Source organism: Oryzias latipes, chromosome 14, assembly GCF_053564925.1.
Source record: "Oryzias latipes strain Hd-rR chromosome 14, Olatipes_Hd-rR_3.1".
Taxonomy (NCBI): Eukaryota; Metazoa; Chordata; class Actinopteri; order Beloniformes; family Adrianichthyidae; genus Oryzias; species Oryzias latipes.
This window is the reverse complement of record NC_136250.1, coordinates 14,620,065-14,634,338: the sequence shown is the minus strand read 5'-3', so window position 1 is coordinate 14,634,338 and position 14,274 is coordinate 14,620,065. Positions and strand designations below refer to the sequence as shown.

The 14,274-nt window shown below is 41.3% G+C and overlaps 1 protein-coding gene across 1 annotated transcript; it reads right to left on the bottom strand.

The window, feature by feature from the left end:
* Nucleotides 1-130: 130 nt before the first annotated feature.
* Nucleotides 131-13,693, bottom strand: pygma (phosphorylase, glycogen, muscle A). The gene is made up of 20 exons (XM_004076370.5): nucleotides 13,356-13,693; nucleotides 11,503-11,604; nucleotides 11,339-11,417; nucleotides 10,736-10,839; nucleotides 10,519-10,650; nucleotides 10,334-10,445; nucleotides 10,172-10,254; nucleotides 7,726-7,869; nucleotides 7,472-7,564; nucleotides 7,190-7,336; nucleotides 5,093-5,256; nucleotides 4,893-5,007; nucleotides 4,695-4,796; nucleotides 3,300-3,447; nucleotides 3,152-3,210; nucleotides 2,941-3,082; nucleotides 2,647-2,854; nucleotides 1,009-1,143; nucleotides 701-767; nucleotides 131-626 (listed from the first exon to the last, which is right to left on the bottom strand). The coding sequence occupies exons 1-20, from the start codon at nucleotides 13,596-13,598 to the stop codon at nucleotides 480-482; spliced, it is 2,526 nt and encodes an 841-aa protein (XP_004076418.1). The 5' UTR covers nucleotides 13,599-13,693; the 3' UTR covers nucleotides 131-479.
* Between the last annotated feature and the right edge of the window lie 581 nt (nucleotides 13,694-14,274).

The following is a 14,274-nucleotide window of genomic DNA, read 5'->3' as shown; positions in this document are numbered from 1 at the left end:
TCCAGATTGTAAAGCATTTAAATGAATGTGATTTTCTTTGATTGAAGACTTCAGGTTGCACATTTGACCTTTTTTTTTTTTGAAGCTTAAAACCTTTTCTGTAACTACAATAAAAACTCCTACAGATCACTTTTATTTAAGACCAAGTTTATTCAGAATTGGTCTGAGTGGAAATACAACAGTCTATTTTTTTATTTAAAAAAAAAAAAACACCATCAGTAAATATACAAAGATCACCGCAAGGCTTTTATGGTTCCTCAACAAAGCAGTTGTTGCCGTAAAAGTACTTCTAACGTATATTGCTTGTGTTATCTGAGTCACACCAGTTGATTCGCCGGCGAGAAAAATGTAAACTTTGCAACAGTTTGCTTGAAACTGCTCAACTGCAGCAGCTAAAGATATCTAGAGGGTTGTAACTAAACGTTATGTAGGTGCTGGAGGGTTTTAAATCAGAAGGAAAAGCTGGTTTTGCTCATTTATTATATGTCGTCAGGGGCTGCCAGCCTCTCAAGCGTGGGCTCCATGCCCCAAATCTCCCGAGCATACTGGGCGATGGTGCGATCGCTGGAGAACTTTCCACATCCTGCGATATTGTAGATTACCTTCTTGGTCCATTCCTTGGGGTTCTGGTATCAGGACAAAGTGGGATTGATCAGCTCTAACCTCAAAATTTGCTGATTATTTGTTTTTTGATGCGTACCTTGTAGAGCGCATTGACTTTTTCTTGGCATTTGATGTAGTCTTCATAGTCAGCAAAGACCTTGAACCTGTGCAGAAACACAAACAAGAGCGACACATTCACGCAGCGCCGGAGCCGTTGAGTGCCGCGGCTCATCGTGGTGCATGCTTGTGCATGCATGTACGGGTGGTAAACACTGGTATTCATGCAATCCTTCCCTCTGTTTTGTACTAACAGGCATGTTTATACAGATATATCATTTTTATGTCTGCACATGTTTGCACCTCGGGGTGTTAATGTAAGAAAGATAATGGTGCATGTGTCTGTACCTGTCATGATGCATCAACATGTTGACAATTTCCTTAAACAGGTCAGGCTGTTTTGGGCTAAAGTAGCCTCCAGCAATCTGGTCAATTGCCTGTTTTAGTTCAGGCAGGCGGCTGTAGTACTCTTCAGCATTATATCTAAGCAAAATAGAAAAAATAAGAATAATTCAGAGAGAAACTGAAACACCAGGTTTCTGAAAAGCACAACTTTTTAGAGGAGAAATCAACAGTCTGGAAGTGCTGTCAAGAAGGGAACACAAGACCGAAACTTGTGCAAGGCTGCAGAGCAACTGAACTGCATGCTGTTTTCTGCACTGATATTAAAATGTCCTGACACATGATTTAACTCTGAGGTATTTCCCAAAATCCATCTGATGACCTTGTGTGCAGGCAACAAAATAAGAACCCACTTTCTGCTTCCTTTGACGACCCACTCTGATGAAAATGTTGGTGTTTTAAACATGTTCTGATGATGGAGGACATATGTAAGGAACATTTGATCTTGAAATTGCGTTTCAGAGTATTTCTTTATTCAAAATGTTGTGAATCAGGATCAGACAAGACAAATGTCATATGAAAAAGAACTTATTTGTTATGTAGAAACAAATAAGTGGACCACAAGCTCTGTGTTCCAGACAAATAGATCCGTGTACGTCTTTGTTTTCCTCGTCTGAGCTGACATCTGGCTCAAAACTGTACAGGTGGATAGCTCCAAAATTACTCGCCATTATTGTTGCACCGGTAATGTTAGATTGGGGGTGTGAAGCTGCGTACACCCCCTCTTTTGCAACACGTGACCCACTTTCAATGAAAAGTCAATGTAAACATGAGTAAATTTTGCTTTCAGGCTTCAACGTTTAAAACTCTCACATTCAAGCATAGCTGCACAAATCTTTTCAACTGTTTTTGGGCTCTACGTCCAAATTGAAGACGCATTGACAGCTAAGCCAGATGGAAGTTTGACCAATCAGGGACTTGAATTTGGTAGTGACACGGTGAAACTCACCAAACTAAGAGCTTAGCTGGTCTATCTGGTGAACCCTAACACGGCAACGAGCCTGACGACGTCTCTGTTTGTTCTTTAAATAAAGATAAACCAGGCCACTCTCCGGATATGATGTTAATCCTTATCAGAACTGCTCCCGTTTTGGACCCAAATCCCAAGATTTGCACCGCTTTGGCATTCAGCACCAAGCCTCTTCCTACTGTAGGTGGTAGACATGAAATTGTAAACAGTAGAAAAAGAAGAAGCCCCTCCCTTCTTGTCCAGTGTGAACGGGCTAAACGTTTCAAGACACATGTTCTGGAAATATCTGGTGTGTACATGGCTTGAGGGGCTGTAAGCTAGCAGGAGAGAGTGTAAACAGAGAACCCTCAGTAACAGGGAGGGGAAAGGGGGCGGGGTTGCTCCACACCATTTGTACCGTCCAAGACTTAGAGGCAAATTTCTTATGAACTCCTGCTGCTCTGCAGAAACTGCATCCTAAGAAACAACATAATTTTGGGATTTTGGCTTAAAACAGCATAATAATATTTTTTTAAACACAAAAATATCAAAAGATGATAGGAGTGGGACTTAAAGGGCAAATGTGATGTTTTCTGGCTAGTAGCTGTACTGCACAGTGAGGTTGAAAGCCTTACCCTTTCCTGTCCAGCGCATCAACGTCATCAACCCTCATGCCAAAGATGAAGAGGTTATCTTCACCTGCCTCCTCTGCCATCTCAACATTGGCTCCATCCATGGTACCAATGGTCAGCGCCCCATTCAACATGAACTTCATGTTGCCGGTGCCGGATGCTTCGGTGCCAGCAGTAGAAATTTGCTCGGACAGATCAGCAGCCGGGATGACTGTGAAGGAAGGGGCAGAGGAAGCAGAAGAGTGTCTGCGTTGCGTTTGCTGTCTCTGTGTTTTCAAGGAGTGGTTCAGAGATTACCTTTCTCTGCCAGCGTGACTTTGTAATTCTCCAGGAAAATGATCTTCAGGCGATCCCCCACTATGGGGTCGTTGTTGATCACTTCACCGATGGCTGTGATCAAACGGATGATCATCTTGGCCGTGTGGTATCCAGGTGCAGCCTGTAAGACAGTTCAACACATGGCAGAGAAGTTCCCCTTTGCAGCCTTGACCTCCATTCTAATACAAACCTTTCCTCCAATCATGACGGTTCTTGGAGTCCACTGCTTGCTGGGTTCCTTCTTGATGCCTGGCAGAAACATTGAACCGTCATGTCAGTGTGAGATTCTAACATATTCTGATAGAACAGAAGTGGAGTTTGATGATGAACAGGCTCACGGTTGTAATAGGTGATCATGTGCAGACAGTTGAGCAGCTGTCTCTTGTACTCATGGATTCTCTTGACTTGGACGTCGAACATGGAGTCGCGGTTGATCTTCACCTTGTAGTGTTCCTCCAGGTGAACCGCGAACTTCATCTTGTTCTCCTACGAGAATAAAACAGAAGTTGAACTTCAAAAAGGTAACAGAAGGTCCAAATTTGCAATGACTTGGATATAAAGTAGCTTTTACATTTTTCACCAAGTGCGGATCTGTTACAAAAGAACAAGGAGTTCAATGGGTTTTTACTAAATCACTGCACGTAAATCAAAGAGGTCAACTTTCTTCCAGGGGCTTCCAGAGAATCTCCAAACACTACAAACTATTTGATCCTTGCAAAGATCTTAAACCGTGCTTTTTCCTTTTTTCCTTTTATACTTGACCAGATTTTAAGTTGTTTTGTTTAAACCTTTCCAAGCTTTTCTCAAAATCCGCTATGTCTGGATTTATGTTTCATTCAGAGCTAGGATCTAGAAATAGGAAAACTACTATTAAAAAATGATTCAAAACACTTTTAAGTCCAAAAAACTCCAAATTCTTTGTCATTTTTGGTTCAATTTTAATGATGTTATTTTAAAGTTTAAGAAATGTTCACAAAAAGCTACGTTCAAGTGACCACTTTCAATGAAAAGTCAATGTATGTGTTAATGTATATATTCCATGTGCAAAACTCTTGTGTTCGTGTGTCGCTACCCATGTTTTTCACCTCTACCTATAAAACCTGAGGCCATTGAACAAAGGAAAAATCATATGACACAAGTCTTTCATATATCGAAATAGAGCTGTGAAAGAAAAAGCCTGGAGCAAGATTCACGAGATTTACATGGCATTTGATTTGCCAACCAACCTATGAAGCATATTTTTGGATGGTGGGAGGCAGCCAGAGATCCTGGAGAGAACCCATGCATGCATGCATGGGGAGAACATGCAAACTCCACACAGAAAGGTCCCCCATTGCTGTTGTTTTTCAGGTCCCCCAGCTGGGACTTGAACCAGGGGCCTTCTTGCTGTGAGGCAAGAGTGCTAACCGCTGCCCCACCGTGCAGCCATACATACATACATACATACATACATAAAAAACTAGTAAAATAAAATACTTATTATTAGGCTGTATAACATTCAGTTTGAAATGAGTCTTACAGTTAACTTTTTTTGTTTATTTTCCCCTTTTTGACTGATTGTGTGGAACTTCCTGTTTCTAGATTTATATTTTTTATAAGATTTCTTGCAGCATACTGATGATTTCACCACTTTCTCTGGATTTTTTTTTTTTATTGGTGCTCTGTTCCTATTTTTCTGCTTCCTCTTTTGTCAGTGATCAAGTCAGCTTCAGTACAGAAGAAAACAGAGCCACCTGTTTGACTTTGGCCACATCCCGAATGAAAGCTTCATCGTTCACAAAGTTGCGGAGAGCCTGGAGCTGGTCAAGGTCACGAATGAAGTCCTCCCCGATTTTCTGTGGAGCGAGTACAGAAAGCAGGAGAGTGCAGGCTGTTACTCAAGCCAACATTTGACCTAAATGTCAGCTTTGTGTTTGGGGGGGGCAGCTGACCTCAGCGATGACCTCAGCCAACCCTGGGTTGCACATAACAAGCCAGCGGCGAGGAGTGATGCCGTTGGTCTTGTTTTGGAACTTGTGAGGCTCCATTTCATAGAAGTCCTTGAAACTGCGGGGGAAAGAAAGCGTCGCGTTTCAGCGCTTTATCCTTTGTGAAACACTGAGCGCAAACAGTTGTCTATTTTGGGACCCACACAGTAGCTTTAAGGATGTCAGAGTGTATCTGGGCCACTCCGTTGACAGCATGGGAGCCCACGATGCACAAATGGGCCATGTTGATCCTCTTCTGTCCACCTTCCTCAATGAGGGACATGCGGCAAAGGCGGCCGTTGTCTCCTGGATACTTAGCAGCGACTCTCTGCAAAACATAAATAAAAGTTAACTTACAAGTAAGATTTTTCTTTTTTTCTTTCCTTTTTTTCCCCCCTTCACGTCAAAGTCAATCTTCATCTGCACACATCACAGGAGGTCAGCACAGCTCCTCTTAAAATACTTTCAAGCACCAGGACCATCTCCTTCTCCATGCTGGTAGATGAAAGTCTACAGCTGAAAGTAGATTTACTGTGCAAATCTGCCCACCACTTCCCATCACAAATGTTTCTTTCAGAGGGAACGTGGGAGTTTATTTCTGACAGATGATGAAAATAAAACCTGGGAAGCACCATTTTGTTCTTTGACTTTTAGCTCACAGCAGGCCACTTTTCATAGTCATTCATTCTTTTAACTGATTTTTCTCATATCTCTTCTATAATGATTATTTGGATGACTATAGTTGTAATTAAACACATAGATTTTTGTTTTGATTTTGTGTTTAAATCAGATCTGTGTGTGTATATATCCTTAATTCTAGTTTTCTATTCCATCTTTTCAAAGCAAAATATGTGGGCAAACTGACCATTTCTCTGAAATAACATATGACTGTTTTAATTGCAAGTTTTTAAATTTTACCTGTTTTAAAATATTGTGAAGTCCTGGGGGTTAGCCCCACCTTTAGCTTCTTAGACTCATGGGAAGTGGGGGATTTTGGGTGTAAACTTCCTCACCATGAGTGAGGGTGCTGTGAGCAGAAGTGAGGTCCATGCTGTTTGGCTGTATGTGTGTGTGTTCAAAGCAGTGGTTGAGGAAGTTGGAGTGGGTTAATGCACACTATCTATCTATTGACATTTACCTTATTGACTCTGTTTGGTGTCGTATGGTGAATGGGTCGAGGACAGTTCTCCAATGCAGCCAGTATAATAGCAGCTCAGCTTTCGATTCTCCTCTTCAGTTACGTATTAGCTGGATAGTTGCAATATCTAACTTTAAAACTAAATCCATTACATTTGGGAAAAAAGAGTAAAATAAATCTACTAAATTTAGAAAATCAATGCTTGCGTAGGAGTTTGAGCCTTTCTACCTGAGGTCCGTCCTACGCACAGTCACACGTGGATGTTCCATTCACATACTCATGAAAAAGATGGGACCATTGGATTTTACTTGATATTGCGGAGTTTTTTTCTTTTGTTGTTGTTTTTTTTTTTCTTTGCTAAAGTTCAGCGGTGCTCTCCAAAGACCACTGACATTTCAAATCGCAAAAACAGCATGCCGGAATTGAAATGGTAAGTAAAAACAAAGCAAAAAAACAAAAAGGTAAATGTGGACTTAAACATATAGTAACTGCCACACAGCTGCAGTAACGTATCAGCTGGGTTCGTTATAATATGTTAGCATAGAAAAACTCCTTCTGGCTAATGGGTGTTTATATTTATTTTTTTTTTTTGTCTGCCTTGTTTTCACCGTATAGTTAAACCACAATCTTTTTAATGAGCTGTCAATCAACTATCATATTTTAATATTGACAAGCGCCTATGGGAACTTGACCGTTCCTTAAATAACACCCAGATAATAACACACATCCAGTTGAAAAACATTTAGGCTTCTGTATTAGCGTTGATTGGGACAACCCATAAACCTTAAAAGTAGCGTTTATTTTTTATTTTCAGGATGTCTTTTCAAGACAAGAGCATTGTGACGCCAATCAAGTAAAATCCAAATGTCCCACCTTTATACTAGTGCCTAAATGCAGCATGCGTTTGTGCATCTCTGACAGCAGTAAGTCCACATTTCCTCAACTCCCAGACCAGTTGATGTTTACACAACTGTTTTTGTGTCAGTTTGTGCACATCATCCATAGTACATTTAGAGTCTCACACAAACTGGTGAGCATATTTTGAGGGATACAGTGAGGACTGCGCCTTTTTTTTGTTTTTGTTTTTTTGCAGCCATTGAGGGTTGCAGTGCGCGGCTCAGACCTCCAGGTGGCGCCGGTTGATCTCATAGACTATCTCCAGGTGTCGAGGAAGCAGATGAGCAAACAAGTCCACCGGCCAGCGCTCCAGGGCTTCAGGCAGGACGGTGTGGTTGGTGTATGCACAGGTGCGCACGCAGATATCCCAAGCCTGAGCAGCAGAAAGAAGAAAGGACAGGCTGAGCAAGCAATGTGATGGGTCCAACACAATTATTTGACATTTAAAAATGGAAAAATTCATATTTATAAAGGTGCAAAATTAAGAAAATGCTCATTTCTTCCTCACTGTTTCCCATGGGAGTTTCTCCTCATCGACCAAAACCCTCATCAGCTCTGGGATGGCCATGGCGGGGTGAGTGTCATTGAGCTGGATTGCAACCTGATCATGCAGAACAGCAATTAGACACAGCCTGCAGTGTGACTTTTTTGTATGTTCCCAAAAACGCGCTTCAAAGAGGCACTTTAACGAGGTGTTTTCAGGGGAAAATGAAAAACTCTTTGAGTTTTGTGTTCAGCTGGAGTTTTCCAAGTCTTCCTCACCTTGTCAGGCAGCTTGCTGAAGTCTGTGCGAGCAATCTCTCTGGAGCCAAACTTGGAGACCTTGAAGCGGCGAATAATGTCTTGCAGGGTGGCAGACACCACAAAGTATTCCTGCTTCAGACGGAGCTCCTTCCCTTCAAAGAACTGAGCAGAGAGATGCATTAACTCTGCAGGCGGACATGAATAGAGCTTTCATTTCATAAACACACCCTTGCTAAGTCGCTACTTTTCATTCCGGTTCAAAGAAGGTTATAGAGGAAAATAATTATGAGACGAAGAAATGAAAGAGGTTGTAAACAGCTTCAGCTGAATTGTATGAAGCTTGTAGTCTGACTGCCGTTGATTTTGTCTGTACAGCTTTTCTATGGGATGTTTGAATGACATCTCATTTATCTAATATTTGTAATCACACTTTATTAACATTACACGGATCTAGGGACAGAAGTGATGCCAACATAAAATACACTTCTTGTCATCTTTTTTGTTTTTTTTTTCCTTTAAGTTTTGAGAGGTTTTCAGATTTTCAAAGACTAAATCATTATAAGATTATCTATGAATCACTTTTGAGTCACAGTTTAGCATTTTTTTTCAAAATCAAACAGTGAAATGTAGTTTTGGTGCATGTGAAATCTGGTTGCTGGAGCCTATATCCACTGCTTTTACACTCAATTCTAGGGGGAAATTTAGAGTCACCAATCAAACTATGAAGGGGGATGATGAAGCAGAAGTGCCTGGAGAAAACCCATGCATGCATAGGATGAATTTGGGATTTGAACCAGAGCCTTTTCCCTTGTGTGAGGCAGCAGTGCTTAGCACTACTCCATAGCCCAGGGGTCTGCAAACCTGAGGCTTCAGGGCTACGCGTGGCTCTTACACCCCTACATTGTGGCACTTTGATTAAAGAAAAAAACACATTTGTTTTATTTAAAATAGTAATTGTAAACAAACGCCTTCCCAAACAGTCTAAGGACAATGTTTATCGCTCCACAATATTCCTGATTATGGTAGCTGTAGTCCATCAATCCTTCGCAGTTTACCAAAGTTGTACTTGAACACTTTTTTTTTAAGTGCCTTGCACCACAGAAAAACAATTTTAAGTCAGAAGGCACAGCCAGAATTCATACTTAAGGTGCACTGGATTACAACGCAGATTTTCTATTTTTCAACAAATCCATATATTTTTATGATTCAAAAGATGCCACAGGAGTCATTTAATTAGCTCTACTTTATTTTTGTTTGTTGGATTTATGTATTTCTTGCTGAAATGCATCACAAATGGTCAAATAAACACATTATTTTATATAGTTCCGCTGACCTACTACAACGCATTGAGATCCTTCTATATGCTACAGGATGTATTTTATTTTGAAAGAAAGTCATATGAACCTCTACCAACAGTTATAAACTATTTAATAGTTTAAATTAAGGCTATTTTCCTTCTGCATTTTATTTATAAAAAAATGTTTATTAATATTTTGCACAATAGTAACAATAACATAAAAACAAAGCAGTGTTTTATTTTTTTAATTAAGACTTTGTGGCTCCTACTGGGTTGGTGAGAAGCATCGATTCGAATGTATCTTTAAGTGTTAAAGGTCGCAGGCCCCTGCCATAGCCCATAACATGATATCCTTTTAAAATGACATTGTTGCAGTTTAATATGATTTAAGAAATAAAGATATTATGGAGCTTCACTGAATAAATCAGAACTGAACAGCTGTTTAAAAAATGCTCATAGAAAAGCATTAAAGGGTTAAACTAAACAGAAAAGTCTAGTTGTCATTTTGTAGCTGAACAGGTCTCGTAACTGAAGGAGGACTGGCTCACCCTCAGCCAAGGCCGGATACAGGCATAGGCAATTGGGGGCAATGCCCCTTAGTGCCGTAACTGCCCCCACAAATGGGATAGCTTGCAAAAACGAACGGAAAAAATTACTACAAAAAGCCAAAAACAGAATAAATAAAAACAAAAAATGGATGGGTGGATTGATAGACTGATGGACAAACAGACATAAAGACATATGACATGAAAAGCACTTTGTGATTTGTTTTATATAAAAAGTGGTATCTAAATAATGATTGATTGATTGATTGAAAAAGAATAACAAAAAAGATAAATGTTGCCTAAACATGTTGCCAGTGTGCCTGTCCCAAGCCCGGTAAATGCAGAGGGTTGTTCAGGAAGAACACTCTACATAAAGCTTATATATAATAGATATATGAACAGATGAACTGATATGATGATAGCTTTGCCTTTTGAGGGCTTGGAGGGATAAGAAACCCCAAATTTCCAGCACACCCAGACTTGCCCCCTTTATATTCTATCCGCTCCCCGTTGCTGGGGCTGGTTAAATCCAGGCCTGCCCTCAGCTCCTCTCACATTCATGTTGTTGTGACCTATAACCCTTATTAAAGTTAATCGTCAACTGATGGTTCCATTTTCTTACATTGTCATTGGGGTAGAGCACACGGGAGATGTTCTCAGCCAAGTTTCTGTCCAAAACAGCCTGAATGTAGCCTCCAACATTAACTAAAAGAGACAAAAATGAACAAGCTTCAAAAATGTGTTTGTTGTTTTACAGCATTAAATTGACAGTTGCATAACGTACAGTCTTTGAGGTTGAAATCGCATGGCGCCTTTGCAGACCAAAGCCTCATGGTGTTCACGTAGTTGTTCCTGTAACCTGGAACAGGCGTGTCGTACGGCAGGGCCAACACCACCTACCATCAGAGAAACAGCAGTTCTAGCCATCTATAGCTGTGGATGCTCATTTCTGTCAGAGTGCGTTTTCACCTGAGTGTCCACCCATCTGGCACCATCAGGGTGGTGCTCCGTCCTGCCGTAAAAGTGAACAGGACGCATGTATTCAGGACGAGCCTTCTCCCAGGGGTTACCGTAGCGCAGCCAGTCATCGGCCTCTTCAACCTGAGTGATGGCAGACGTTTACGTCAAACGGGGAGAAAACTCCTATTCAGGAGAATTCTCGTCATGCGGTTTTGTTGGTTCATACCTGCCAGCCGTTGACGATTTTCTGATTGAAGATACCAAATTCGTAGCGAATGCCATAACCATAGGCAGCCAAACCCAGTGAGGCCATTGAGTCCAAGAAACAGGCTGAGGAAACAGAAATAGAATTTAGTTTAACAAAAGTCATGCAATGGCTACTTATTTAAAGTGCTTGTAAACCATTGACTGTATATGAGAACTGGACTGAATGAGCTCTCCCCCCTCACATTTCAATGGTAATCCTATTTTGTTTTCATTATATTTTTGTCTTTATTGCGAGTTATTCAAGTTATAAACCGACCAATCAGAAGCATCAATACAAGCAGATGGTCTCACATTTGAAACGGTTGATTGACAGATTCTCCAGAACCCGCTTTCAAGTGGTAGGGGTGTGGCCTTCCAACAAGTCCACTCCTGATTGGCAAGAGTGGTTGCCACAGAAATGTTGACTCAGACCGATTCAGACTAATCACTGCTTACCGATGTTGTCTGCTTTCAACATGGCTGCATCCGTATCACAAAAAAATAGCAACATGATGCTATGCGTGATGTCACACTCACTTGGTCCAGGTCTCATATACAGTCAATGATGTAAACGGATACTGACCAGCAAGCCGACCAAGGCCTCCGTTCCCCAAACCAGCATCTTCCTCCATGTCCTCTAGTTCTTCCATGTCCAAACCCAGCTGCAAGGAACAAATGTCACAATCATGGCATGTTTGACTTTGCTTTTGGTCAACGATGGAAGAAACCATTTCCTCTGCATCTGACCTGGTACATGGCCTCATCGCAGGCGTTCTCCAGTGCCAGGTTCACCATGGTGTTCTGGAGGGTGCGGCCCATGTAGAACTCCAAGGAGATGTAGTAAACCCTCTACAGAGAAGCCAAAAAGATAAATCTAAACTGAGACTGCAGACAGACAGAGATATTTAAATGACCTTGTATAATCAGGTAGGTTTTTCCCGCCCGATGGGTCCACATTTTACTTTGAAACTGGGAACCCTTTGTACTTAAACGCCAAATGTCACAACAAAACGCACCTCAAACTGTGAAAGGTCTCACGACTCTGCTTCATGGTTGGAGGCACATGTAAATGTGCCACCTGAGTCTGTGTTTAGCCTTTGCCATTTAACACCCCTCCTCCTCCTCCTCTGACATGGAAGGCTGATCTCAGACAGAGCAGGGGCCGGAGCTCGTGGGAGTTATGGGGTGTACATTGCTTTGGGTATTACATAACAACAACATTTTGGGACGCACTAAAATAGCCACCGTTGGAGGTCACTGTAAAAGTCAGGCGGGGTGTGATAACCTTTCATTGTGGAGTTCAAGTGCACACACGTGTGCAATGACGGAGACTCCTTCCAGGGCTGGAGCTATGAATCCTGCAGAACACATTGTTCCATTCCATTTGCAACATCACAGTTTAGCTTTTTTCCTAAAACACCCTTTATTTCCCCCTTCTGGACAGAGCAAGATCCACCTTTGACCTTTTAAACAGGGGCAAGGACTGTTTCTCTGAGTTATGAGCTGAACCCATCAACATTTCCATGAGATTGTTACCCTGTTGTTTTTTAGATTAAAGCTATGCTTCTTATAAAGTCTCTCCATCCACTGTTAGCTGTGGAGGGAGGATTTAAAAAGAAATAAATAAAGATCTCCAGCTCCATCAACGCTCTTATTATTGACATTAAAAAGAACATATTTTGGCACGCTAAGTAAAAAGTTTTTGTTTTTTTCATTTATTTGCATCAGCTTTAAATAGATGTGACATTTTCAAACTTGCACCTCGCAGTTTTGCCTCTCTAATTTACCCTCCCCTGATGTTTTATTGAAGTTTTCTTTGCAGCTGCTGGTACAGTAACTTCTTTAAGGTCCAATGCCCTTGGAGGCATGTTGTCATATGACCTGATCAGGGTGGTGTGTGGGGGGGGTATATGTGCTCTGTCCAGACAGGACAGGGCAAAAGAACAGGTTTACTGTTTCAACACACTATAACCCGGGCAGCATACCGACAAGAGAACCTCGATGAAGTTTAAATGTCATGACTTGGCATTACACGAGCATCAGGCTGTACAAAAGCGCAGTTGACTAGAAGAGCAAAAATGTTCGGGTAAGCATCAGCATCATAAACAAAATAATAAAAAGAAGAAAATTTGTTTTTAAATATCAAAATATTTCAAATAGGTGCTATAATTGTCTCTGTGACCCATATGTGACATTACACTAGACTAGAGTCCCCCATGTTCATGCCTCTCTGTACAGTACAGGAAGTTCTTTAGCTGAGAGTTAAAGCCAGAGCTGCTGGCTCTGGCTTTCCAATAAATATAATCAATCTGGGTTTATTCTTTCCAGTTTGCAAACATGTTTCCAAAATTGTCAGATTTATGAAGCTTTTTGCATCATATTTAGCCAAAATATTGTAAATAAAGTTGGAAAATAGGTTAAAAGGCTGAAAATTACTATAAAACCGTGAAGGTTTTAAAGATACAAATATTTCTTATCAAGAAACCCCACAAGTACACTCTGTTGTGTCATGAAAGCACAAGCAGCCTTCATAATAAAAGGCTTTTTGCCAGTAAAAGTAAAGCTGTTTTCAGTTAATCTGGAGGGAATGAGCAGTGTACCTTGGGATCTTTCTCATAGTAGTGCTGCTGGGTTCTGATCCACCTGCCGACCAAGTGGTCACGCACTGTGTGGGCAAGGGCAAAGTAATAATCCCTTCGGGTGGCCACATTCCTGTCCTTGACCAGGGTAAAGTGGAGATGCCTGTTGAAGTTCTGCTTCAGCTCTGAGACGTTCTCCACACCAGCCAGGCCGCGCACGGAGATCTGTTTCTTCCTGTCGTGGTCGGATAGAGGCTTAGACATCTTGGCACGAGTTGCAGCAGCTCAGCACTCTTGAGTCTGGGAGGATGGAAACAGTTTAGCCCAGTAGGGGAGACAGCCACACTGCGGCCGGGAGATCAGCATTTTAAAGACCCGAAGATGAATATTAAGCAGAAGGTGGGGCTGGACGGACATGCTGTGTAAAGGGGTGAGGTTGGGGGGAGACATGCAAACAGCTGAGTGACCTGTAATGCATTTTAAATGCCATTTAAAAGGGCAAATTTAAGAAAAATGCATTTTTAATAGCAGGGTGAAAAGTAGGTTTTGGTTTTCTGTAGAATGAATACGACATTAAGAAAACTGACATTTTACCGTTACAATGAAATAAATCAATTTTTTTGCACAGTAAAAAAATCGTAAGGTGTATTCAGACTGGAAAAGTTCGTCAGTCCGGGCCGAGTCCACTTGATTTGGTCCAGATCGAGTCCTGAATCGTGCATTTGTTCTGTTGTTCTTGTTGAGATAAACTTTATATTTCGCTGACCAATTTTGACTTCCTGTATGGATGTCAGGTACAACACTTGTTACTTTGGTACGGCAGAGGCATTGCTGCAAGGTGGTTACTGAGGTCACGATGGCTCAGAAGGTGCACATATAAGTGTTTATGACATATAGATTGTTGGGAAAAGTTGTTTTAATGAGCCTGCATTCATCTGAC